We start from the raw sequence: 26,239 nt of genomic DNA, 5'->3' as shown, positions 1-26,239 counted from the left end.
AAAAATGTTTTATAAAATTCCACAAATACATGTAATAAAACGGTTAAACACAATACAAAGGCATACAGTGACACCTATCCTTCTAACCCAGAGGCCGGGTTCCCCTCTCTAGTTTTTGTGTATTCTTCTAAATCCACCAACATTATTAACATCTCAGCAGAAATAGTCTTATATGTGTATACATAACTTTCCACATGTGAATTCATCTTCAGGATAAATCCCTGGAAATGGAACTTTCCAGCTGGGACAAATTTCCATAAAGCATTCGTTTCAACAGTAATTGGTCAGTTATTTATAGTTTCTCCCTTACTCGGGACAAACCTTCCAACATGCTTTATCTATTATCCACCTTCCCAATTAACTTTAAAATCATGTCAAATATCTGTTCCAGATTACAGACTTAAAAACTATATACTCTGGCTTATGAATTCTTCTTTTGCATTGCATTAAACTTCTTAGCTAGTTAGCAATGCCTTGGAGTAAAGAAATACATTTTACTATTTTCTTTCATTACTGTTTCTTGAATTCCACATGTATTTTTCTTGGATTAATTTTTCATTTGATATAGAACATCCTGAGACATTCCGAGTGGGTCTGGGTAAAAATGATTTTATTTCGCCACTACTTTGAATGAGAGTTTGGTGAGAAATAAGATTCTGAATTCAAAACATGTCCAATGAGGCGGTGGGGGTGGGGGAATGCTTAATGAGAGCTTTTCTGGGGGAGGACCCACAATGCATGGCATGTGCAATCTTAGCTCCCCATCCAGGGATGGAACCCTTGCCGCCTGCAGTGGAAGCCTGGAGTCTTAACCAATGGACCACCAGGGAAGTTCTTTTTCCAACACTCTATGTTTTAATATTCAAGAACTGACTGTATTTTCAGGCCAGCTGGTATATATTCAGTAGGTATGTGACTGCTGACTGTGCTCAGCTGCTCAGTCATGTCCGACTCTTTGCAACCCCATGGACTGTAGCCCACCAGGCTCTTCTACCCATGGGATTGTCCCTACAAGATTACTGGAGTGGGTTGCCATTTCCTCCTCCGGGGATCTTCCCCACACAGGGATCGTACACACATCTCCTGCATATCCTGCACTGCAGGCTCATCCTTTACCACTGAGCCACTGGGGGAGCCGTACCTTCCCAAATCTGGGCATATTAATATTTATATTAAAGCTTTCTTCTTTTTCTTACATGAACTCCATTGTTTCAGGTCCAGTCCTTTGTGTTCTGTTCAGTCAGGGGTATCTTCTATGTGTTACCATTTCCCACAAATGTTTAATGATCTCTGTGGTCTGTTTCCATTATAAATGTATCACTATCTCAGCACAGGTGGAAATCACTGTACTCCTGTAGTAAACTCACAATTGTAACTAACCTTATAATTCAATTTTACATTTATACCCAGAACTTTGTGCAGTATGACAACAACAATGTTAAGTGTTTTGACTTGCAATCCTATGACTCTTCAATCCATTTTTAGTCACCTTCTTTCGGTGTTTCATTTCCCCTAACAACCACTAACTTGAGTAATAACAGTTCTTACTTAAGTCTTATACAACAAGTTTCAGGGACAAAACGGCACCAGCTCTATCCAACAGACTTAACTAAGAGACAGTTAAATAATGACAGTCATAGATGTGCAATCCAAGGAGTAAATAATTTGGTAATAAATCACTTAAGTCTTGAAAATATTAATGGTTATGCTTTTTACCAATCTTTAATGTTACAAAAGTTAAGATAACAAATTGTATTTTTTTAAAAAGGAGGATTCCAGGATGGTTAAGAAGTAATTTTCCATCTACTTTATGATTTAGCCATTTCACAGCTAACACAGATCTTCACCAAGACATTTGTTAAGAATGTTCATAGCAGTCTTCAAAATACACAAAATACAAAAACTGGAAACAAAAAGATCAACCAACAGCGTAGTCATATAATCATGCAATGGATTCTACACACAATAAAAAAGAACAAACTACTGATACATGAAACATTATGGGTGAAACTCATAAGCAGTATGTGGAGTATACTGTATGATTCCATTAATATAACCCCCCAACTAAACAAAACGAATAGATGACAGAAATCTGAATACTGATGGGGGGGGGGGCGGGCACAGGGGTATAACTGACTTGGAAGCAGCAGGGGGAAACTCCTGGAATGATGGAAATGTTCCATAGGTATATAATATGATGTGGCTGGTGGTTGCAAAACTTAATAAATACATAAAAGTTCACTGAGCTGTACAACTAAGATTCATGCACTTTATGACTTCATATATATTTTATACCTCAATCAAAAAGTTAAGAAAAAATGTAATTTGCAAACTGATGGACTAAAACTATGTTTATGTCAAAATTCTCTGAGCCACAAATACTGGATATCCAAAATCCTTTTTACATTAAGTCATAAGACAATTTAAAACAAACGGTGTCAGAATAATAATACAAAACCAACGTTAACATTCTCAGTCATAAGATACTTGGGAGTCCTACTTCCACATTTGAAGTACACATTTTAATACAACATTAATTCCAGCAAAAGTGAAGGCCCAGCTCCTGAGAACCATCAAGGGCAGTTAAATATCCAGACATCGCATATAAATCTGAAAAGCAGGCTAAAGGATAAAAGCTTAAGATTTTTACAATCAAATTTCATTCTGCCAATAATATCATCATCAACAAAAGCCTCACTATGGCGTTTACAAATTATTCCTCTGCAAGTTGCTCTGGAATAGTATAATTTTCAAGATGAAGTCTGAAAATGCAAGAGGTTTCCCGTCCCTTGGTCTCCTCGGCCCCACTAATTGCTCCACAAATGTGCGTCTTTCAAAGGCGCCTAGCGTCTGGCAGAAAGCTAGGCTGCCGCCAGAGAATACTAATTTAACGCAATAAAGAGGTAACAGCTGACTACAAAGTTTATCCACTGAGGGGAGCAGAGACAGTGGTGTATTGGTTTTTTAAAAAAGTGATAAAAATAAAACACGCAAACCAACGGTCTCTGGCAGCACTGTTCATAAAAAGACAACTCAAACCGCTCCGAGAAACCGCAGCTTTTCCTGACACGGGAGCCGGCTCCGGAGGGCTTGTCCGTGCGGCGACCCCACGCGGACAGGACCCCCCGGAGAGCTCGTCCGTGAGGTGACCCGACCAGGACCGAGACCGAGACCCACAGTCCGGGACCCGCGCTCTGGAAGCTGCAGGCCGGTGAGCCAGGAGGGCTGGGTACTCACCGCGTTCACCCATCTGCTCACGGCGGCCGCTGCCCTGCCGCCAGCTCCCCAGCCGCAAGCACTACTGGGCGGCGCCCGGCTCTCTGAGGCCGCCACCTCCCCACCTCCCACCCTCGGGGCGCGCCGCCGCGCCGCTAACCTCCACTTCCGGCGCGCGTGAGGAAATGGGGCCGCCGCAGCGGAACGATCTCGCCACGCCCACGCCCTCCCCGGCCCCGCCCACGCCCCATCCACGCCCAGTGCTTGGCGAAGAAAGCGCAATAATTAGCATCCAGTACTGATTATAATCCATGATCTGTTACACATATCCCTGTGTGCGTGACCGCGTGTGTGTAGCTCAAAAAACGATTTGTGGAGGCTGGGAGAGTGCGGGAGGCAGGAAACCCCTTTTGCCCGAGCAGGCGTCTACAAGGACGGGAGTACCAGCTTGGGCCGGACGGCTGGCTTTGCAAAAGGGAGGGACTCAGCAGAGGATGGCAGTGCTGATCCTGCCCGGGAACCCTGACTTGGGAGACCGGGGGCGTGAAGTGCCTGCGGGGGAAGTGAGCTGAGGAGTGACAGGTCGCCAGAGATGTCTGAGCATCCTCAGAAGTGCTGGGCTGCGTGTTTAGCCCCAGCGAGGAAGCCCTGGCTGCCAGTCATTCCATTTCTTTGGCCTTTAATTTCCTTGTATGTGAAAGGAGGGGATTGGGGTAGATTTTGGAAGTCATTATGGAAAATGACTTCGAGATCTGACATTGCTTGACTTCAGTGGGTGCGGGGGCAGAAAAGCCCTCCCTGACATTCCCACCGTTCAATTGCTGTTCCAGAGACATCCCCAAGGCACTTTGTCAGGCCCCAAGCCGAGCAGTAGAGGAGATACTGGGCATCTGCCTTTGTCTGGGCAGGACATGACTGTGCTAAGAGGGCTTCGGTCTCTTATCTGGACTCTGCTTTCCCCATTTGGTTACCTTGGCAGGCTTCGTGGACTTAGCCTCTTCAAGCCTGTTTTCTCAACTGTTATGGGGACAATAACACAGCACGTACTTCTAAGATTGTTGTGAGGATTAAACAATTTTGTATTTGAAGTGTTTGGCACTATGCCTAGCAGGTATGTGGTAGGCAAAGCTCATGGCTCTCATGAAGTGCATCAGTTAGAGCAGAAGTCTGGGGTGACTAGGGGGTGCCTCCTATGGGAGTGGTGGTGTTCTGTGTGTTAGTCGCTCAGTCGTGTCCAACTTTTTGCGACTCCATGAACTGGGGCCCACCAGGTTCCTCTGTTCATGGGGTTTTCCAGTTAAGAATACTGGAGTGGGTTGCCATTCCCTTCTCCAGGGGATCTTCCCAACCCAGGGATCGAACCCAGGTCTCCCATATTGCAGGCAGACTCTTTGCCACTAGGGAAGGTCACACTAGGTGGTGTTCTGAGGGGTTTCCTAATGACCGCTGTCTTTACTGGATGATGGTTGTTGGGATGTTTTTAAGCCAGATGTTCTCCTTGGATATGTCCTGTGGAAAATCCCATGGGTAAGAGAGTCTGGAAGTCTACTTCTAAGCCAGGCTTGTAGAATATCCAGTCTCTACCCAACTTCAAGGTCTCATTCTGCTCTCATATCATTTCTGAACAAATGAAAACATTTACAGTTCTGACACCCTTTCCCCCTCAACCTGACTCAAGGATAAAGAATTCATCTAGTTATAGACTCCATGGTCTCTAAGCTTCTGAAAATAAGGGTCATGTCTTTTGTCTCCCAGGACTTTGCACATAGTGGTCAATAAATATATATTGAATTGGTTAAAGTAACACGTAATGATCCCTCTCTTTTCCAGAATCTCTACCATTTGACCAGCTTCTAGAGCAGATGACAAGCCTGATTACATTTTCTGCCTGCCACAACTACACTTTGGTCAGGTTGCCTGGTCATGCTCTAGGGAGAGTCTTTTGATACCTCTATGGAATAGGTTATGGTCTTCAGTTTACAACAGGGAAAACGGAAACTCAAGAGAAGAAACTGTAGAGGCTCTCTCAGTGCAGGATCTGGCATGAAATCATAGCAGTGTGTCATTTCTTTAAAACTGTTCTTTGAATCCTCCATTAGAATTGTTTTAAAAATACAATTTAGGTTCTGCCATCGATGAATTTAAATTGTAAGCTTATTGACTGCCAAATCATACACTGCTAAGTCACTTCAGTTGTGTTCGACTCTGTGAGACCCCATAGACGGCAGCCAACCAGGCTCCCCCATCCCTGGGATTCTCCAGAAAAGAACACTGGAGTGGGTTGCCATTTCCTTCTCCAATGCATGAAAGTGAAAAGTGAAAGTGAAGTGGCTCAGCCATGTCCAACTCTTAGCAACCCCATGGACTGCAGACTACCAGGCTCCTCCATCCATGGGATTTTCCAGGCAAGAGTACTGGAGTGGGGTGTCATTGCCTTCTCCGAAATCATACAGTAAATATATGTAATTTGAATTTAGAGAGAAGATAATGCATAATGCAAATTCTATGGCAGATAATGGGTAATATACTGGGGCTTATAAAATAAAGTAGTTCCCTTGGCAAAAATGCTAAAGCACAACTGTGGTATGATTAGTATCAGAAGGATGTAGTTTAAAGAACCCTAAATCTCCCACCAATCTCTGAGGATTTTCTTTTAAACTATAAAGCTTTCCTCAGCCTGCTTCTGCATGTCTGTGTGCGTACTCAGTCGTGTCCAACTCTGCCATTCCACGCACTATAGCCTGCCAGTTCCTCTAACCATGGGATTATCTCAGCAAGAAATACTACAGTGGGTTGCTGTTTTCTCCTCCAAGGGATCTTCCAGACCCAGGGGCAGAACCTGCATCTCCAGCATTGGCAGGTGGATGCTTTACCACTGAGCCATCTGGGAAACCCAGCCTGCCTTTGAGTCTCTGTCAAAAGTAAGTGATGGGTCTGACCCCCTTTCTATGGCAAGCTCTGAATACATGGCCTTTGCCTGTTTCATTGGGGCAGTCTTCATTTGTATCATTTTCCTGGTGGCCCCACCAAGATATGGTCTGCATCATAGTCTGCTTGTTGTCTCAGACTGAAGACTTCAAGCAGATGCAATACATGTGGCCTCCTTGTACCTTGCAGTTCTTCATTTGGGGTCTTACCTCTGCTCTCTTTTTTTTTAAAACCTCTGCTGTCTTTATGTTAGATTCCTGGGCTATTTAGTTGCGGGCCTGGGCTATTTGGTACTCAGGTTTTGTTGTTGATTCCCATTTGACTGGCATCTTTGATAGAATCAGATCATTCTTTTGCATCTTTTTTGCTGTCTTTTGTGTTTCTATTTTGTGTTGTACTGTCTAAAAGTGTTGTCTGTCAGGAGGAGAGTTATGGTGCAGAACACAGGCAGAGCCTCCTCGACCTGTGAGTCTAGGGTTCATCCACGAGGACAAACTTTATTGCAGTTGTCAGTAAAACTGGATGGGGTTCTTCCATCTCAATTATGTGTCCTGCGAGATATGAGGTGCACAAGCATGACATTGCTACCTGATGTTGCCCGCTCTCATCGTGTTCCCTAAGTCTAATTCCTCTCCTCCTCCAGGAAACCTCCTATTTCTTATATTGTTTCTTTGCAACACCAACCAACTCTTGGGTCTCTCTCTCTCTAAATGGCATAACTTCACCAAGGATGCTCTGGGCCTTCTACTCTGAGGAACATTGACTTTGAACAAGTTTGTTCATTTGAGAAATGCCTTTGAAATTATGCACCAAAAAATAACGGGGAACAGAATCAACCTGCTTATGAGTAGAGGAGTCCTCAGGAATCTCACAAATAGTTCCCAATACTCTGATGTATATTTAATATTGCATTATTTTTGGTGCATGCCCCAGATAAATACTGAAACTGAACCTGACACTCCATGGGCTCACAGTTCCACTGTTATGGGAAAATAATCAGAAGAGAACCTATTAAAGTTCATATAGATCCTACCAAACCATTGCTTAAACTTACCCAATAACCCTTGAAACTGTAAGCATAGTAAGGGATCCAACTGATAGTTGAAAGCCTTAGATCCAAAGGTCTGCTCATACCCTGCCATTGTAATATGCCCACATTAAAAGGACAGGTTTAAGACTGCAGGACCATCAATAAAATTGTTACTCCTCACTTCTTAACTCAAATACCATCCTGTTACTCCTCACTTAACTCATACTTTCTGTAGTGAATCTTTGCTTAGCTTTTTCAGTGTGCTTCTAGATCAAGACAATCAATTGCTTTCTCTGTGTGTGCATGGTAAAATATACATAACATAAAATTCACAATTTTATCCATTTTAGAGTGCATAGATCAGTGACATTAAGTACATTCACATCCTGATGCAACCATCACCACCATGTCTAGAACTTTTTCATCACCCCAAAACTGAAACTCTACCAATTAAACACTAACTTGCCATTTTCCCTCCCCCCGCCACTGGCAACCACCATTTGACTTTCTGTATCTAAGAATTTGACTGCTGTAAGTACTTCATGTAAGTGGAAAAATCTAGTGTTTGTTTTTTTGTGGTCTCTTATTTCATTTAGCATGACGTTTTCAAGCTTCATCCATGTTGCAGCACATGGCAGAATTTCATGCCTTTTTAAGGCTGAATAATAACAGTCAATACCTTTTCTGCCTTCATCTGGGAGGGAAATATGTTACAGCAGCAAAACTTTAGGGAATCAATCCTCGGGTTCACGTTTCACAACTAAGAAGTAATCTGGAATTCCACATAATTGGAAGACTATTCCAATAGAGGACCTCAAACTGAGGATTCTGAGACCCCCAAAAGTGGCTGATCTTCAGAAGCACGGAGCTGACTCAAGACCTTTAGGACAAGGAGACGACCTAGGATAGTGCACAAGGTATAGGATAGTTCTCCCCAAAATGTTAGATCAAAACCCTGTCTAATTCTTGTGTGTTTTTTTTTTATTGGCTTGCTTATTCTTATTCTCATTTTCTGTAGATCTCTGGTTGTCATTTACCAATAATGACCCTTTTCCTCTCCTGTCTTTTCTCTTTATTACAATGGTTATGTCACAATATACTCATTCTAACACCATTGATAGATTATCCCAAGAAGTAGCCACTGCCCTAGATCTTAAACTGACTCCTGAGTCTACCCTCCATCTCGAGACCCCCGTGATGCAAACCACAAGGAAGCTATCATCTCATCAAAGGAGACAATAAGAATTACAGTTGATGGCAGCTCCATTTGCAGCAACATGGAAAACAACCTTAAACAAGTTCACCTGTGACTTTCCTTGTGTCCTCCTTTATCAGAAGAAAAAAAAAACAGTTATTACAATCTAGGTAATTGCCAGACCTTAGGTAATTCTAAATTTGAATTCAATGACTTTCACAGGGTGATAAGTCAAATATTTGCCACCTGTAAAAGACCAACAGCGATCCAAACATGTAGCGCAACTTACGTAAGCCCTGGTTCCAGCCTTCTGTTATGAGTAACTTCTTTCCTAGATCTCCATTGTCCCTACCAGATAGTACATCTTTTGTAATCAGGATGCCTGGTCCTGTTTCCTTTGGGCTTCCCTAGTGGCTCAGCAGTAAAGAAGCCACCTGCAATGCATGAGATGCCAGAGATGCGGGTTCAATCCCTGGATCGGGAAGATCCCCTGGAGAAGAGTATGGCAACCCACTCCAGTTTTCTTGCTTGGAGAATCCCACAGACAGGGGAGCCTAGTAGGCTACAGTCCATAGAGTTGCAGAGTCAGACACGACTGAAGTGACATAGCATGCATGCATGAAACATCTCATGCAAATTAGTAATAATATTCCAAGACTTGTCTGTACACAGACTCTAAGTCTCTAAATGACCAAGGCTGAAAATTCTGAGTTCCAAAACAAAGCCAGCCTTGATTATGCAGCACTCAACCTGGGGGAATTTCTGTCTCATTGTTTATGTGAACAATCAGAGCAGTGTTCCATCAGTAGAAATCATGAATATAGGTTTGTAAGAAACTTATCACTAACTCTGGCAAAAGACATTAGCAGTACCGCCTCTTCCCCAGATGGAACACCGATCAGTCCCATCTTGTTCACACAAGTAGTGATGGACAGTTGCATTGCTCTAGATTTCTTGTTGGTTAGTCATGATCTGTGCCATTCCTAATACCCTCCTTGTGTCATTGAAACGGGGAAGCTGGGACAGACAATACAATGCCTTCAGGCAAAGCTACTTCACTCTCTAATAAATTTGATCCTCATGGTCTATATGGGATTTGTGCTTGGCTTGGGTTGGGATTCTTGGTTCAATAAACCTTACAGGGTTTATTAACTCTTCTTGTTTTTGTCCTAGTGCTCATGATGCTGGTTCTTTGCGTCTATCTGGGACCCAAATGCTTCTGAACAGCCGCTTTCTTGACAGGTGATCAACATGATGATACAACAGGAAGGTAAGGGAAAATCAATTCCAAACAACCATGGCGTATTACCTCACATTTGTTAGAATGACTCTTACGGGGGAAAAAAAAAAAAAACAATCAACAGGGACTTCCCTGGTGGTCCAGTGGTTAAGGCTCCATGCTTCCAGAATGCAGGGGATATGGGATTGGTTGCTGGTCTGGGAATTAAGATTCCACATACTCCTCTCAGCATGGCCAAATAAATACACATTGAAAGTAAATAAATAAATATAATCCATCCTTTAAAAAAACTACCTCACAATACAGTTAACCATGGAGATGACTGAAAAATCAGCCTCTAAGTGGTGAAGGCCTGGATTTATAAACTTCCTTGTATTCATCAACTTTCAAGCAAAAAAAGGACCAAAAGAGAGGAACTGAGAGACTGAATATGCAAACAGACAACGGCCAGCCCACGTAGAACCAAAGAACTCCAACCCGTAACCTCTGCAGTATCCCAAGATGGTCAGGATCTGGTCAATGACTGCCAGACTCCCTGTTTTATTTTGCCCCAATTTCCAACTTGAAACCACCCAAAGAAAGCCAAATATATCCTCCAAGTGAATCACCTAAGATGCTCAGTTTCTAGTTACTTTAGTGCCTTCAGCCTCCTCATGCCAATAGCCTCCAATCACAGTATACCTGAAGCCTCCCCCACCATTTCTCTTTTTTCCTGTAAAGCTTTCTTCCTCCTCTGCCTGCCTTTGACTCTCTGCCAAAAGCAAGAAGATGGTGGCCTCTTCCTTTGCAAGAGCAAGTGCAGAATAAATAAACCCTGCTCATTCTCTTTTGGGTGGTCTTATTTATTTCTACAAAGCTATATAGATGATTCAACTCTCTTAAAAAGTACAATTTCCTGGGAATTCCATGGTGGTCCAGTGATTATGACTCCATGCTTCTATTGCAGGGGGCATGGGTTCAGTTCCTGGTTGGGGAACTAAGACCCTGCAAGCCACAACAGTGCAGACAAAAAACAATTCTACTTTTTGCCACAACACTTCTTTTCATTTCTTTCAATGACTATCCTTTGAGAAACCGCAATCTTTCCCTCTTCTGGGTCATTCCTGACATTAAAAATTGTTTCCTATGGGCACTTCCCTGTTGGTCCAGTGGCTAAGACTCCACACTAAATAAACACATACATATATATATATATATATATATATTTGTTTCCTGTAATCTTATCTTTCTTTTAATATGTTCATGAAGTCCTCCAACCCCTTTGCCCTGGAGTTCTGAAAAAATCCAAGAACTTTGGCTTCTCATGTCCTGTGGCCAGAGAGTCTCAAGGAAAATTTTCAAGCTTTTTAAAACTCCCAGAAAAAAAAGGTACAAAGCATGGAGCAAGTCACTTGCTCGTGTTGAGAGGAGCTCCTAAGGGCAGAGGCTATGACAAGGCACATATGGGCTCCCTGAAGTACTTCAAAGTCCCTTGCCTCCGGTAACAAGAGGCAGCCTTATGTTCTTTTCTTCCGGGCTGTGTGGTCAGTTGCTCAGTCGTGTCCAACTCTCTGCGCCCCCGTGGACTGCAGCCTGCCAGGCTCCTCTGTTCATGGGATTTCCCAGGCAAGAATACTGGAGGGGGCTGCAATTTCCTACTCCAAGGGATCTTCCCAACCCAGGGATTGAACCCCAGTCTCTTGTACCTTCTGCATTGGCAAGCAGATTCTTCACCACTGTGCCACCTAGGGCTAGACCCTTCGTAACCCACAGGAATGACTTTCCTCTAAGGGAAAATGAAAAGTGCAGAAAAGGACTGGATCACAGGTGAAAACCAAGTGCAGCCTGAAAGAACACCATTGACAAAACTGCCATCAATAAAAATAGGAATGTAAAAAATGAACTTTGCATTTTTATTAAAAAAACTGATGGTATGCATGATAAATACAGTCTCTGTCTGAAGGATCAAAATTTATTTTTCTTCAAAAATGATTTTTTCCCCCTTAGTTTTAGAATGCACTTACCTCACCTGCCCACACCAGTTTTGAACTTGAACTGCACGGTGTCATCTGAAAGGATGCAAGATCATGGTCTCTCCTGGGGTGGTACAGAAGTCCTGAGGTCACAGTGATTGGCGTGGTCTCTGGTCGCAGCTCCCTCCATGTGCCTGGCCCAGTTCCTGTGACAGTAATGTCCCTGAAGCTGACACAGCGAGACGGCCTCCCTGTCACAGGTCCTCTGAGAGATCGCCATTCGCCAGGTCCTGTGACTTAGCACATTCCAGAAACATCTGCAAAAATATCTCGTCACTTGGCACAGCAATTGAAACCTGAGGTGCACAGATTAACCAGGATTTCTTTCAAGCATTCACATACATGCCTCTTTAATTCCGGGAGTGAAGCTTATCCTCCCAGCTGTTAGTTAACACAGCCACCCATCCAGCCTCTTCTGGAGGCACAGCACCATACTCCACACTGAAAAACTCTCTACATACAGGTTCTGGTTTCTCCTGATCTCAGCCAAGAATTATTCATGTGAATCCCAGCTCCCTAAAGAAGTGGGAAACTCTACAAAGTTCTTTTAATTATTAAAAAAACAAAAACAAAAAAAAAAAACCCTTGGCTGTGCTGGGTGACATGTGGGGATCTTAGTTCTCTGACCAGGGATTGAACTCATAACCCCTGCCGTGGAAGCACAGAGTCTTAACCACTGGACTGCCAGGGAAGTTCCTATAAAGTTCTAGTGAGCCTGCCATGGTTGTGGCCGTGGAGAACGGACGGAGTGGGGCAGGCAACCTGAGTGGATGGTGCTTTCTGGACGTAGAGGCCCACCCAGAGGGTAAGCACCACGTGCAAAATCACGTGGAAGGGAGGGTGTGCCCCCACTGTGGCACATGCCCTTCAGACCCACTCTTACTGCATCTTTCCAGGGACAGAGAGGTAAGGATTTCTTCCACACTTTCTAGGATCACCCTATATACCACCATCCAAATACCCCATATATAAACATGCTCAAAGGAGAAGAGGGAAATCGCCACTCCTCTGCCTGGAAAAATGCTCTGTTTCTAGTGGGGGAAACTCTGCTTTCCCTTTTATGCTAAGTGTTTGTCCAAGACGTTCTCAGGCATTATATTCTTGTGTTTCCCTACTGACTATATATATGTATACCTGCTCAGTTGCTTAGTTGTGTCTGACTCTTTTGTGACCCCATGGCCTGTAGCCCACCAGGCTCCTCTGTCCATGGAATTTTCCAGGCAAGAATACTGGAACAGGTAACCGTTCCCTCCTCCAATATTCAACTACATTTCTAGCCAAATAAGCTGACCTTGTGGCTAAGCTATCCTGTGTGGAGCCTGGTGGAGAATGTGCCTTTTCAGAAAAACAAACCACATGTAGACACACACATTACTTATGGAATGTTTCTCTGCTTGAAAAAGGAGTTTTTCGTATTTTAGTATTAGCTTTTTTCAACACGGGTTTCTAAACATTCAGAGGCAAACAACTGGGTCTAGAAATTATATTCGCTTCCCATCCCTGAGGTCTAGATGGAAGGAGGCACTGAGGGCCAGGATCTGGAGCACCGTGGGCCTGGGGCAGCCCCTGGGTGTCTCACGCACCTGTGTGTACACGTGTGCACCCAAGGCCCTCAGTGTCCAGTGCACAATGTAACCGCAAATCACACTTATGTTGCTAATAACTTAACTTGTGTTTCCCTACTGACCCACCATCTGCTCTTTGCCAGGTTTCTGAGGAGCTCATAGCATTCCTGCATAACCCAACGGGAAGTCATAAACAGAAGCATTTAGTATTTTAGATTTCATAGAGGTTCAGGGCAAAGTTTTTCCTCCAGCAGACCTTCAGTCATGACAATGCATTTTACAGTCTCTCTCACAAGGGTCCAACTCCAGCTTCAAGAAACAAACAGCAAATTGCTAGAGAAGAGCAAATACCTGAACTCGACATTGGCTGCTGCTCTGTTTTAGGGAAGGAATCCTTTGAGTGGCAGAACAGGCTTAGTTTTCACAATTACTATAAATGCGGCTGTTTGTGTACATATTATACAAGGCAAGTCAACAACATCACCAAGTGGCCCCACAGTCCTTTGATCAGTCTTACTTCCCCAGTGGTCACCACAATAGATGCCCTTGTGACATCTTACTCCTTATATGGAAACTTTAAAATCAGAAACCTAATGTTTCCAACCAGAAAGTTAACAAGAGAAAAGAAGTTTACACATTGTACAATACATGATTTTATTTACATAACTGAAATGATTTTCTTAGTCACCTTGACTACAAAAGCAAATTGACACGGGTTGATTTAATAACCTTTCATAAATAGATTTAACAAATTTTAAAACAGATTGTTACTTAATACTCAGTAATACTTAAATACTTAGTAACTTCTGTGTATATGCATATGAAAAGTGTCTGAGAGACTAACAAGTATGATGAATACCTGGATAACTCAGGAACAGACAATTAGGTTATGAGTCAAGGGTTAACTCCCCACCACTGGGTCAGCCAGTTAGACTTGGAGTTCTCCCTGTGCTGAGGACGAACTGCTACAGCCTCTCACACTGAGGAGGCATTTTTAGTAACTTGAGAAAGTTTCTCCCTCCTTCTGCATTTAACAAGATGATCATTAAGCACATCTGAAACCTACAAGTTTACTACCATGACTAGATACCTGTAAAAGTACTTATCACAGTGTGTCTGAACAATGGCCCAAACTAAAGCCATGTTGCATCTGCAGTTAAGTGTTTTTCCAGTGCTCTCCCTAGGTGTGTGCACACACACACGCGTGTGCACACACACACACACACACACACACACACACATACAGCTCCTCCACATAACTCATCCAAGCCTTCTTGGCCTCAAAAATGCCATAATCTTACCACTTTACCACTTTGGTGAAATGGCTATAAAATCCAGCATTTTCATGAGACATTGTTAAGTTCTTTCACAGTGCTTTAAGTTTGAAGACCAGGCAGTGTTTTGGCAACCAACCCTCTCCTGCCAAGTGATAGCGATGGGACAGAAAGAAGAGCCCCCGGGACTTCCCGAAAGCTACCCCCGCAGGATGGGAGGAGTGCCGAGTGTCTGTGACCACAAACAAGCAGTGAAGAATGACAAGAAGCTTATGAGTCATGGTCAGAACCTAAGAACAAAAATGTCTTGCCATGGCAGCATTGCGTTACAAACACAGGAAGAATGGACACATGTACCTTTCCACACAAGCTCTATAAGAGCCAAAACACTGTCGTTTCCCCATCAGAATTGTCATCAGAGGTGTCACAGTCCTTGGTCATTTGTTGACCCTACTTCTAACCTAACTAGCTGAGACTGAGCACAAGTCCCAACTACGAACGTGTGAGATGAGCCCCTGCCACTTTGGGGCACTGGATGGGTGGGTACTGAAGGCTGTGGTGGGGGAGGCTGGGGAGTTCGCGGCAGCCAAGTCTCTGTGGTCAGCAATCCTTGGATATGAGTCCATTCCACTCCAAGGCCCCCTCCTCCATACACTTCTCATCACAGGGGTGTGATCTCTCAGCCAGGTGGACAAATGTGTCCTAAAAGCCCCCTCCCCTCACACCACCTACCTACATACTAAATGTGGCATCATGTCTCTCCATTGTGCTAAACCTAAGGATCATTTTAATCATAATAAGAATCAAATGTCTTCCTAAGAAAAGGTTACATGATTAAAAAAAAAAAACAACAGGATATTGAAGGTTGCAGTGAGGCCTGTCCAGAAGTCTCTTCCCCTCTAGCCCTGGTTGGGCTCTGACATCCCTATGCGGCCTGGCCGGGCTCTTGTTCTGAACAAGAACAGGTCGTCTGGGCCAGGTTTTTTTTCCCCTGCTGCCTTTTTTGGTGTGTGTGCTTCATGTTTAAATCATGTGGCCTTGTTTGGAGGCAACCAGAAAAAAATCAAACAGTTCAGGTAGTGAGTGAGGGACCCATACGTGTGAGCGCGGAGTGCGTGATGCCCACGGACGCACCGGCTGGGCGCTGCCGAGGGCTGAAGAAGAAGGAACACCTGCACCGTCCAGCGCGCTACATCTGCTGGGTGGCAAGCCCGCCAGCCAGTGTGAAATGTGCAAGTAGGGGCCGGCAGACCTTCTGTTCTCAGCATGTTTCTTCCCCTCGCGAGTCCATTACTTTTCACAAACAAATGTTAACTATCAAACGCGTCCATTAATTGTGCCGCTGAGGGTGAAACCATCCAGTTAGCATAAACACTATCATTTGCATATCTCGGACACCCAATGTTGGTGCCAGCGGCTCTCGTGAGTGGTACAGGACTCTCTTCAGGCCAGTTCGGGTCTGACATGCCTAAAAATGAAAACAGATCATTTGTTCTGCGCTGAAGAACCCAAACTTCATGTGCAGACAGTAAGGCCTTGGCAAAACTCCCTTTGAGGTTCAAACCAAACTTCTGGTTTCTGGGCCAACTGCCTGCAGGGTTTCGTGCTCCAGGTTTCCAAAACATGGGTAATGTTTGGGGGAAGGGGGGAACATCACATGTTCTCTTGGTAACTGTAGCTTACCAGAAACTACCAATTTTGACTTTTATAAGCTTCGGACTCTCAAATCTGATCAATCTCTGGTGACCTGTTTAACTCTTTCTGTAAGGCAGCATAAAGCATCAGCACCTTGCTGTACTGCCTGGCTTACTGCAGCAGGAAGCTTCTATAAAAAGTGCTCTAACGTAAAGGAGCCTACTTGTCTTCCATCCCAGCCTACTACAGAGGAGAGGATCTTCCAAATCAAGGGCGCACACAGCCCAGTCCCACAGCGTCGACGGGACAAATGGCAAGAAACACTAGCCAGCAAGGAATCAATGACCCAGGAGGCATGCAAAAGGAACAACCTCGGCCGAAAAAGGCTTCAGACTCCAAGATTTCAAAACATTCCATGATGAAGTTAGGAAACAGGAAAAAAATTTCAAGTATTGAAGACAGAAGAAGGAGTTTTGGCAAGAACCGCATTTACTGTCCATTGCAAGACCACAGCACCACAGACTACGTTCTTTCAAAAAGCATTTTGCTCCAGCTTTTAGCACTGACTTCATAAGTGAAAACTGTCATGACAGTGTGTGATACAAAGGATGTGAAAACAGTAGTCTGTGTGTATCCTCCCGCCAATGGTGGTCCCCAAGCCCCCCCACCCCCACTCACCCAGACAGAGCCTGGGGGATGCCGGCTGTGTTCTCTGTGCAGGCAGGGTAGTGCTGGTTCTGCCTTTCTAGATTAAATGCCTCCCCAGGTCAGGAAAATGTACCCCAGTAGTTAAATTAGAAGTACCATGACTAAATCCCCACCCTGGAAATGATTTGAGTCATCATTTCTCAATAGCCCCTGAGAGTTCCGCCCCGCCCTCTCCTCTAACATCTTAAGCTGCTGGGCGATGTGGTCATCACACATATTTTCACATCCTTTAAAAAAAACATAGTTGTAAAAAAAAAAATGCCTGAATGTAAACGGATGCAAAGTCAGACATTTACAAACAAAAAGGTTCAGAGCAGACTTTGGTTTCATTCAAACCAGAAACTCTTAAAAAGCATTACAGAGAGTAAGGACAGTGCAGAGAGCAGGAACAACGTGGCTAGAATCTAGTAAATGCATGTGAAATTCTACCATAGAGTTTGTTTTCAATCCACGTGGAGGGGAGGGTGCGAGGGAGGGGAGCGTTATTACAGTCCACCAGGGGCGTCTCCTCCTCTGACAGGCCGTCGTCATACAGCAGGGAGTCAGATGGGGTGGACGCGGCCAGGTCCAGGTAGTCCTGGAAGGGAGAGACAGCTGGTCACCCCTGGAGCTGGCCACTGCTGGACACGCCCACCCCAGCCCCCACCCACACCCTGCCTGAGAGCAGAAGTCCCAGCTGAGTCCCACCCTGCACCTATCAACCTCTCGCGAGATCTGAGCCCCTGGCCAGAGTTGCCAGAACTGAGTTCCCCCAGCCTCTGCCTCATCCAGCCCTGCTCTGTGGTCCTCATCGCAGAGAATCACCTCCTTGGAGGCAGAAAGGTGTTCATTCATTGTCCTGGTCCTCTCTCTGCAGCGCTGGGGGCACCAGCCCTGGCACTGGAGAACGGGCCTGTTTATAAAACCTGAGGCTCTGGGATTGCAGCCCCGTGACTCATGTGGGAAGGCCAAGACACATTCCCTGTCTGCTCCACACTTTCCGGCTTCTTTCCAGGCACTCCTGCCATCTCCAACATCAAGTCAGGACGGAGAAATCTGAGTCATCGGTGTGGGTTTTGGATAAGACGCTGCTAGAGGCTTCAGCTCCCAAGCAGGATGATTTGTGAGGACCAGCTACTTCCACTGCCCTGGTTAAAGGTGTCAAGAATGCTTTCAGTGTGTTTCTGGCTGGTTCTCAGCATTGTTCTAGGAAAGCTGTCTGTAGGCATCAGCTATTACCTCTGTTTAGGGTGAATCATAGGATTTGCCCAAACGATACACTGAGGTTGGGTTTTATTCCAAGGGGCCCAGTCCATGCATCTTGCTTTCCATACTTGGAGAAATGACAACTTTCAGTAACTGTGTTAATATAAGGATGAAACCACCAGAGGGCAAGCAAGGTCTGTGTCTATTTTCTTTACTTGCATTCCCAGCATCTAAGGCAGAATAAGGGAGGCAGCCCATTGCCCAATCAATATTAGTGGAAACTGTTGACTTTCTCCGTCACCTAGAGTTGTAAACTGGAGGCACACAGATATGTTGTTTGGCCCACAATGAGCTTTTGGAAATTGCTATAAAAACTGGGAAACAAACATCCCTGAAAATTCAAAAGCCCTGGCATGCTGGCACTCATATTCCTACAGGTTACATGTGTCTATGGTCAGAGGTCCTTCAGAGGCAGCTGGTGGGCTGCTATTTGTCACAGTTTCCACTGCTGCTTTCACTTCCCACCTCTAGCCGGATCCTTCATAGAATCTGAATTTAGGACACATTCATTCCAACTCTACTTTCTCAAGTTCCATTATTGAAAGTAATTTTGTTCGGCTTTGGAATATCTTCTTCCCACCCCTGTCTGTGGAAGGGCTCTTCCTAAGTGTCAAGGTAAAAATCCTAGAAGTCCAAGAGGCCTGGATTAAGGATAAAGGCTCGTGCCCGCCCCCCGCCCTCCCCACCTGGAGATGACACGACCATCTCACTCTGCACAGCCACACTCTGTCTTTGCACTGGGAATTCCACGCACCAGGGTGAGGGAGGTGGCACCAGGGGTTGGCTCCGGGTACTCACTCTGCTCTTAACCATCATCTTATCCAGGTCTTTGCTGATGTCGGCAAACACTGGCCTCTTGTCTGGTTCCTGCTTCCAGCACTGCAGCATCAGATTGTACCTGGTGGGACCAACAGGTGGGTGGTGACAATCCAGCAAGGACTGTCCAGTCACAACCACACACCCAGTACAGTGCACCCTGGGCCCCAGAGGCTCTGTTCCCAAACCCCAAGGCCGTTCCTGTGTCACTGACACCCTCCTCTGAGTTGGGCCAGGGTATGAAGGGTCAGCATGGGCTCAGTGTCTGGTGCTGTGGTCCAGCCATGCTCCCTATGGGAGCTTATGCAGAAATGCCAGTCCTTTTAAAACTCTTATGAAGGATGAACTGGGTATGATCACAAACACCTGCCAAGCACACTCTGTCTTGCACCTCCCTCCCTCCCCTGGGGCTCTGGCAGGGCTGCAGGGGCCACCCTGTGGGTGAGTGCTGGGCCTCTGCCTGCCAGTCCAGGGTGCCCAGGGAAGCAGCACCTACTCACCCTTGCACTCCCACAGGCACATGGCAGGTGCATGACAGACCTTGTAGAATGAATGGACCACTGTGTTTTCGCCCATGGACGACCCCCTCTCATGTGTTTTCAACCTGTCCTCCAAGGATCATCTGATGGAACCACCATTTGATGAGAGGCTTCTGGTGCCCTCGAGCTGAAGTCCAGGTGCCACCTGCCTGCTCTTTGCCTGCCTTGGTGTCTCCACTTGGGTGCTCCCCTGTATGCACCCCTGGGGCCATTCTGAATTACCTGCCCCTCCCCAAGCACCCTGGGACAGGTCTTCAGCCTTGGACTGAGGCTGCTCCCTCAGTCTGAAGCACCCCCTCATCCTTCCACCACCTCTCCTGGGGTCCTGCTCCCCCTCGGCCTTGTAAGTCCCCCCAGGAGGCCCACCCAGCCCCCAGTGGAATCTGGGTCCCCAGCACCTGCCATCATGCCCAAGGGCGGTTCTCTGTCATCTGTGCCTTTGTCTCCAGCTGCCCAGTTCGTCTGGGGCTGGCACCCAGGGCTGCCCAGCAGCAGGAAAGGATGAGTGCATGTGACCCCCCCGCCAAAGCCCGGAGCGTCAGTGTCTGGGGAGGCTGGACCAGAGAAAGCATGCTCACATCTCCTCGCTGCAGTTGTCCGGCCTCTCCATCCGGTAGCCTGTCTTCAGAAGGTTGAAGAGCCGCTCTGGAGGAATCCCAGGGTAAGGGTTGCCGCCCAGGGTCACAATCTCCCACAGCAGGACGCCAAAGGACCACCTGCGGAACCAGAGGGCCAATGAGTGGCTGCACTGGGTCTCTAGCACCCTCAGCACCCCAGATATCCTTCCCCTGAGCAGCAACAGGAAACGAGTTCCCCGTATAGAGATCGGTCCAAGTGCCCACGGTTTCAGCGTGGGCTGACCAGACAGATGGAAGTGGAATGGAGGTGGGACCAGGTGTCTGCCTGCCCCGCCCTGACCCCCCAACAAGCTGCTGCCCAAGCTCAGCCCCCACACCCAGAAGGGCCAGGTGGCTGACCCCTGAGGTGAAGCTCTGTAGCATCAGAGATGGCACAGGGAATGCAAACGAGCACAGTGAAAAGCAGGTGGAACCAAGGCCATGGGGCACCGGGGGCACTCTGCAAAACCCCTTCACTTTTTCTGTGTGCTTGGAAGTTTTCGTAAGATGTTAAAAGGAAAAAACACTGCAATGGGAAAATACCTAACTGTGAGGGAAAAATTTACTGTGAAGTGGGGACAAAAACAGCATTATCACACAAGCCCGCTTACAGTAATTAAGAATATATACCTGCATGCCACGGACAAATCTAGGCAAGGCCTGTGAGGGCTGGCCCTAGTTATTTAGGGATGGAGGGGTCCCAGTGACTTTTAGTCTCTTCATTATGCTTTCCCCTGCATTTCCAGTTGTTTTACAGTCAACTTGGTAATCAGAACAGAGTTGTTAAAACTGTGTAAAGAATTGCCTTTTCACAGCCTATCTTATTCAAAATATGCAAGGCTGTTTAGAGCAGAGCATTTGGAAACAAGTCTGTTGTGGTTTTGAAAACAATCGAGAATGTAGTTGGACTTGGAAGACTGAGTTTTGGTCTTGGAGCAGTTTGGGGTACCGGAAACCCACTCAAGGTCACCCCACCCTAAACCTGTCTCTGGGTGGGGACCAGTCCCCGGGGACCTGCTTGAAGCCAGCTCATACTCAGGCCCACAGAGAGGGAACTGTTTGGCTGGGACTGTGTGTCACTGAGATGTCCAAACAGAGGGCAGGGGAGGCGGGGAGGCGAGGCGGTCTGCAGCCATGGCTCACGCCCTCATGCATTCCACGGTGGCCCTCAGGACTACTGCCTGGGCCCTTACCATCTGCTGTGTGAGTACACAAAGCTCCCCCACCCGCAGCCCCCGAGTTTGGGGAGGTCATTCTGGATGGTTGGAATGAGTTGACAGGAACTCAGGGCAGCTCTGTTCCCCAGCGGAGCTGCCCAGACAGGTGCATACGTGTAACCTCCACCCCAGGAAGGCAACATCCAGACTCACACATCACTCTGGGTGGTATAGATATGATCGAAGAGGGACTCAATGGCCATCCACTTAACTGGGATCCGACCCTAAGGAGGGAGTGAAAGAAAGGCATTAATGTTGCTCTGAGATCCTGGGACCTGGTGTGGGGGGGCCATGTCTCAGGCTCTTTCAGCTCTGAGGGGACACTGAGTAATGACTGCAGTGTGTTCCTAGGTGCAGACCAGCAGCACAGCCTCACAGGGGCTGGCGACCCAGCCCCACCTTCCAAGGCTTGGCTGAGACACCAGACAGAGCCAGTCGGCCTGCCCACAGCTGTACAAGGTGTGCTGGTCACGCACCACTTCCCAAGGGATTGATGCTGAGTGCAAGCCAGGCCCCACTGTGGCTACTTCTGGGGAGATCAGGGGCACCCTGAGTGCTGCCCAGTGTGTAGGTTGGAAGCACTTCCATCAAGATCTCCCCTGATATCTGAGGGTGAAGGAGTTTGGGAAACCAACATCCAGTGTTTCCATCTTGGCAATTTCTGACACAAATGAACACACTAAAGGCCCTTCTGAGAAGCTCTGAGGGAAGAAATCAGTGTGAGTGTCTTGAGTCTGGTTTTTCCCACTTATTTTATCCCAGGGCCCTTTTAGCATCCTCTGAAAGACTGCCCTCCACCATGGAGAGGCTGGGGTTCAACCTAACAAATCCTCTCTAATGCAACTTAAGAAAGAGCTTTTTGGTACAAATAGATCAGGTGGCTTTCCTGGTGGCTCAGTGGTAAAGAATCCACCTGCAGTGCAGGAGATGCGGGTTTGATCTGTGGGTCAGGAAAATCCCCTGGAGGAGGAAATGGCATCCCACTCCAGTATTCTTGCCTGGAGAATTTCATGGACAGAGGATCCTGCTGGGCTACAGTCCATGGGTTGCAAAGAGCTGGACATGACTGATCGATTAAACAACAACAAATAGGTCAGCCTCAAGGCACAAATCAATTTAAAAAAAGGCATTTGCTTTGGATTTTAATGCATTTATTGTAATTCCTTTTTTAAAAAAGTACTATTTAGGATTCACACCCTACATGAAGTGTGACTGCTTCGAGGGTGTGTGTTTCTAACAATGCCACCCGCAGACTGTGCTCTCAGGGGCCGAGTTTGGGCACCTCGTGCTTCCTCGCTGGGTGACACAGGGCCTTCCCGAGGACCAGTGCATCAACAGGAAGTCCCATCCACCCCCTCCACGGGGTACAGAGCACCCCTCTCCACTTCCCCTTCAGCACTTCTAAGACGTGCTGTCACAGCAGAAACCCAACAAGAAATCAAACATCATCCTCACAGCCCCGGGACCACCTGGGCTTCTCTCGTCCCTCAGAACAAAGCTGAAGTGTATGTCGTGGCTTTCTGTGTTTTTCTTTTTGAGCAGCATCTGTTCTGAATGCCAGCTTAGCTGTGTGTTTTGAGGGGGCCTGTGATCTGCCCTGTCTAGTCTGTCACAGGGAAGCTACTGGAGAGGGGTTGAGAGAATAACAGCACCAAGAGAGTCAAGACCAATGTCACAGGGAAGGGGACCGCACCAGGGAACCAGGTTTCCCAAGAAGGGCCCCGAACCACCTGTTTCAGTGACTTGGAAAAAGCTTCCCAAATCTCTACCCTGCGACTCCGGACTTTGTCTCCAGGACCCTCCTGATCGCCTTCCAAACTCGCTTAGTCAGTGCTTCCTAGGCCCTTGGACCAGGAGCATACCCTGCTGTAAAGTGGTTCATCCCCTTCTGTGAAGAATGACTAGCAAGCTTGGGTTTAATTCATTTTTTTCCCCAAGCGAAGAACTAAAGTTACACAGAGGAGTAAAACAGTGACCTTCACTCTGCAGCAGTGAGAGGAACAACTGCAGACAAGAAGACTGTTATTTCTGCAGTGGTAGGTGACCTTTAGAAGTGATAGTGATGAAAAGCAAGAGAAGCTGCAGGAACCCCGCTCCGCAGCAGGCAGCTCGGAAACAGCACATGTGGCTGTGAGGAAGAGAAGGAACAGGCTCAAGACTGAGTTCTGCTCTGGGTCTCTGGAGACCCAGGACTAGCGAAGAGTTAGGGGATGTGGACTGGAAGTTTACACTCTAAAAATCAGCTTTACCAGGATCCTCTATGACCCACCTCCCAGAATATTGGAAATAAAAGCAAAAATAAACAAATGGGACCTAATTAAACTTAAAAGCTTCTGCACAACAAAGGAAACTATAAGCAAGGTGAAAAGACAGCCTTCAGAATGGGAGAAAATAATAGCAAATGAAGCAACTGACAAACAACTAATCTCAAAAATATACAAGCAACTCCTACAACTCAATTCCAGAAAAAGAAATGACCCAATCAAAAAATGGGCCAAAGAACTAAATAGACATTTCTCCAAAGAAGACATACAGATGGCTAACAAACACATGAAGAGATGCTCAACATCACTCATTATCAGAGAAATGCACATCAAAACCACAATGAGGTACCATTTCACGCCAGTCAGAATGGCTGCGATTCAAAAGTCTACAAGCAATAAATGCTGGAGAGGGTGTGGAGAAAATGGAACCCTCTTACACTGTTGGTGGGAATGCAAACTAGTACAGCCACTATGGAGAACAGTGTGGAGATTCCTTAAAAAACTGGAAACAGAACTGCCTTATGATCCAGCAATCCCACTGCTGGGCATACACACTGAGGAAACCAGAAGGGAAAGAGACAGGTGTACCCCAATGTTCATCGCAGCACTGTTTGTAATAGCCAGGACATGGAAGCAACCTAGATGTCCATCAGCAGATGAATGGATAAGAAAGCTGTGGTACATATACACAATGGAGTATTACTCAGCCATTAAAAAGAATACATTTGAATCAGTTCTAATGATGTGGATGAAACTGGAGCCTATTATACAGAGTGAAGTAAGCCAGAAAGAAAAACACCAATACAGTATACTAACGCATATATATGGAATTTAGAAAGATGATAACAATAACCCTATAACAATATACCAGACAGCAAAAGAGACACTGATGTATAGAACAGTCTTTTGGACTCTGTGGGAGAGGGAGAGGGTGGGATGATTTGGGAGAATGGCATTGAAATATGTATAATATCATATAGGAAACGAGTCGCCAGTCCAGGTTCGATGCACGATACTGGATGCTTGGGGCTGGTGCACTGGGACGACCCAGAGGGATGGTATGGGGAGGGAGGAGGGAGGAGGGTTCAGGATGGGGAACACATGTATACTTGTGGCAGATTCATTTTGATATATGGCAAAACCAATACAATATTGTAAAGTTAAATAAAATAAAATTAAATTAAAAAAAATAAAAACCTGCTTTATCTTCTTCAGATCAAAATCTGTCCCCACCCCGTGGGCACCCTGACCACTGCCCTCTGCCCTCAGGCGAACACACCCCAGGACCTGGTACCTTGCTCCTCTTCACATAGGAATCCTCTTCATAAACATCTCGGGACAGACCAAAATCTGAGATCTTCATCCTGCGGCCCTCAGCTACCAGGACGTTTCTGGCTGCCAAGTCCCGATGGACAAGCTGTGGGGAAGACAACAGCAGGGACCCCTGAAACCCGGGCCCATCGCCAGCAGAGCGGGCGCGGGGCTGGGGTGGCACGCACCTTCATCTCAGCCAGGTATTGCATCCCTCGTGAAATCTGCCAGGCAAAGGAGATGAGGTCGCCCATGGTCAGGGCCCGCTCCTCCGGGTTGTCCAGGTAACTGGAGTTGCGGCTGCCCCCGCTGCCCACGTAGCCAGGCCCCGCCTTGCGGCTCTCTCGGAGGAAGCCCCGCAGAGAGCCGTACTTGGCATACTCCACGATGAGGAGCAGTGGCCCTGGGGGTAGAGTGGTAGGTACGTGGGCTGGCTGCCTAGGTGGCCCTGGGCAGGCAGAAATTGGGCCAGCATGGGGCAATCGCTTCCAGCAGCCTGAGGACTCAAGCCCCAGCTCACTCTCACATCACTCTGCTCTCCACCTTGCAGCGCTATGTTGCTTCAGTTGTGTCTGACTCTTTGTGACCCTATAGACTATAGCTCTCCAGGTTCCTCGTCCATGGGATTTTCCAGGCAAGAATAGTGAAGTGGGTTGCCATGTCCCCCTCCAAGGGATCTTCCTGACCCAGGGATTGAACCCAAGTCTTTAATGTCTCCTGCATTGGCAGGCAGGTTCTTTATTACTAGTGCCACTTGGGAAGCTCCTCCATCTTGCAGGGGCTTTGGATTCCAAAGCCAGCTGCCTCGACGGTTGACCACAACCTCTTTCCTGGGTGCCCAGGGCAAGCAGTCACTGCATTTGGAGCTGCCCCGGGAGATAACCGCTGCTGCTCAAATGTCAGGCCTTTCTGTACCCCTGGTCTTGCCACAGTATTGCCTGGGGAAGGCCGATGGAGGCAGAGGTTCTGGACTGCCCGTGGCCACCCTCTCCCTGCCCTGCCTGCTCTTGGGCCGCAATCCTGCCCGAGGCCCGGCCCTGAGTGCTACTGGTGCTGACCGGTGTCCCTGCTGCTCTCTCCCTGTCGGCCTCTCATCTCCTTCACACACCCCCCCCACACACAAAGTGGGAGGCCCCCAGGGTGGCAAAGCAGTTTTGGAAGACCAATAGGGCAAGATGCTCTTATGTGAAAAGTGGTGATGCGCCTTTGCCACCCCAGGCTGGGGTGGGGTTGAAATCACCTGGAGGTTATGGCATATCTAGTCCCCAGTAGGTGCCCAGGAGACACTGCTCATCTCTGGACTTCCCTGTCTTAGGGGCTTGGCCTGGGACAGGGTGCTGACAACCCGGATGTTGCCAGAGACCTCATTGCAGCCCTGGAAGGCCCAGGGAACACTCCTGTGGCACCCCTCATGGTCCACTGACACA

At 46.9% G+C, this 26,239-nt stretch overlaps 1 protein-coding gene across 2 annotated transcripts in view; it reads right to left on the bottom strand.

Annotated features, from left to right (window-relative positions):
- The window catches only part of RET (ret proto-oncogene), an 87,646-nt gene that overhangs the window by 18,151 nt on the left and 43,256 nt on the right, over positions 1 to 26,239 (bottom strand). The window contains exons 14-20 of one of the 2 annotated variants that reach the window (XM_006050752.4): positions 25,001 to 25,215; positions 24,796 to 24,918; positions 21,391 to 21,461; positions 19,982 to 20,119; positions 18,847 to 18,946; positions 17,233 to 17,380; positions 11,613 to 15,928 (exon numbers count right to left, since the gene is read on the bottom strand). In XM_006050752.4, coding sequence (XP_006050814.3) covers positions 15,771 to 15,928; positions 17,233 to 17,380; positions 18,847 to 18,946; positions 19,982 to 20,119; positions 21,391 to 21,461; positions 24,796 to 24,918; positions 25,001 to 25,215 — 953 coding nt within the window. In that variant the 3' untranslated portion in view covers positions 11,613 to 15,770. Of the gene's footprint in view, positions 1 to 11,612; positions 15,929 to 16,566; positions 17,381 to 18,846; positions 18,947 to 19,981; positions 20,120 to 21,390; positions 21,462 to 24,795; positions 24,919 to 25,000; positions 25,216 to 26,239 lie in introns of those variants that run through there. The other variant, XM_044942086.2, reaches the window with a different exon arrangement.

Source organism: Bubalus bubalis, chromosome 4 (genome assembly GCF_019923935.1).
Source record: "Bubalus bubalis isolate 160015118507 breed Murrah chromosome 4, NDDB_SH_1, whole genome shotgun sequence".
Classification (NCBI taxonomy): Eukaryota; Metazoa; Chordata; class Mammalia; order Artiodactyla; family Bovidae; genus Bubalus; species Bubalus bubalis.
Note: the sequence above shows the minus strand (reverse complement) of the source record. Positions and strands in the feature narration are given on the sequence as shown.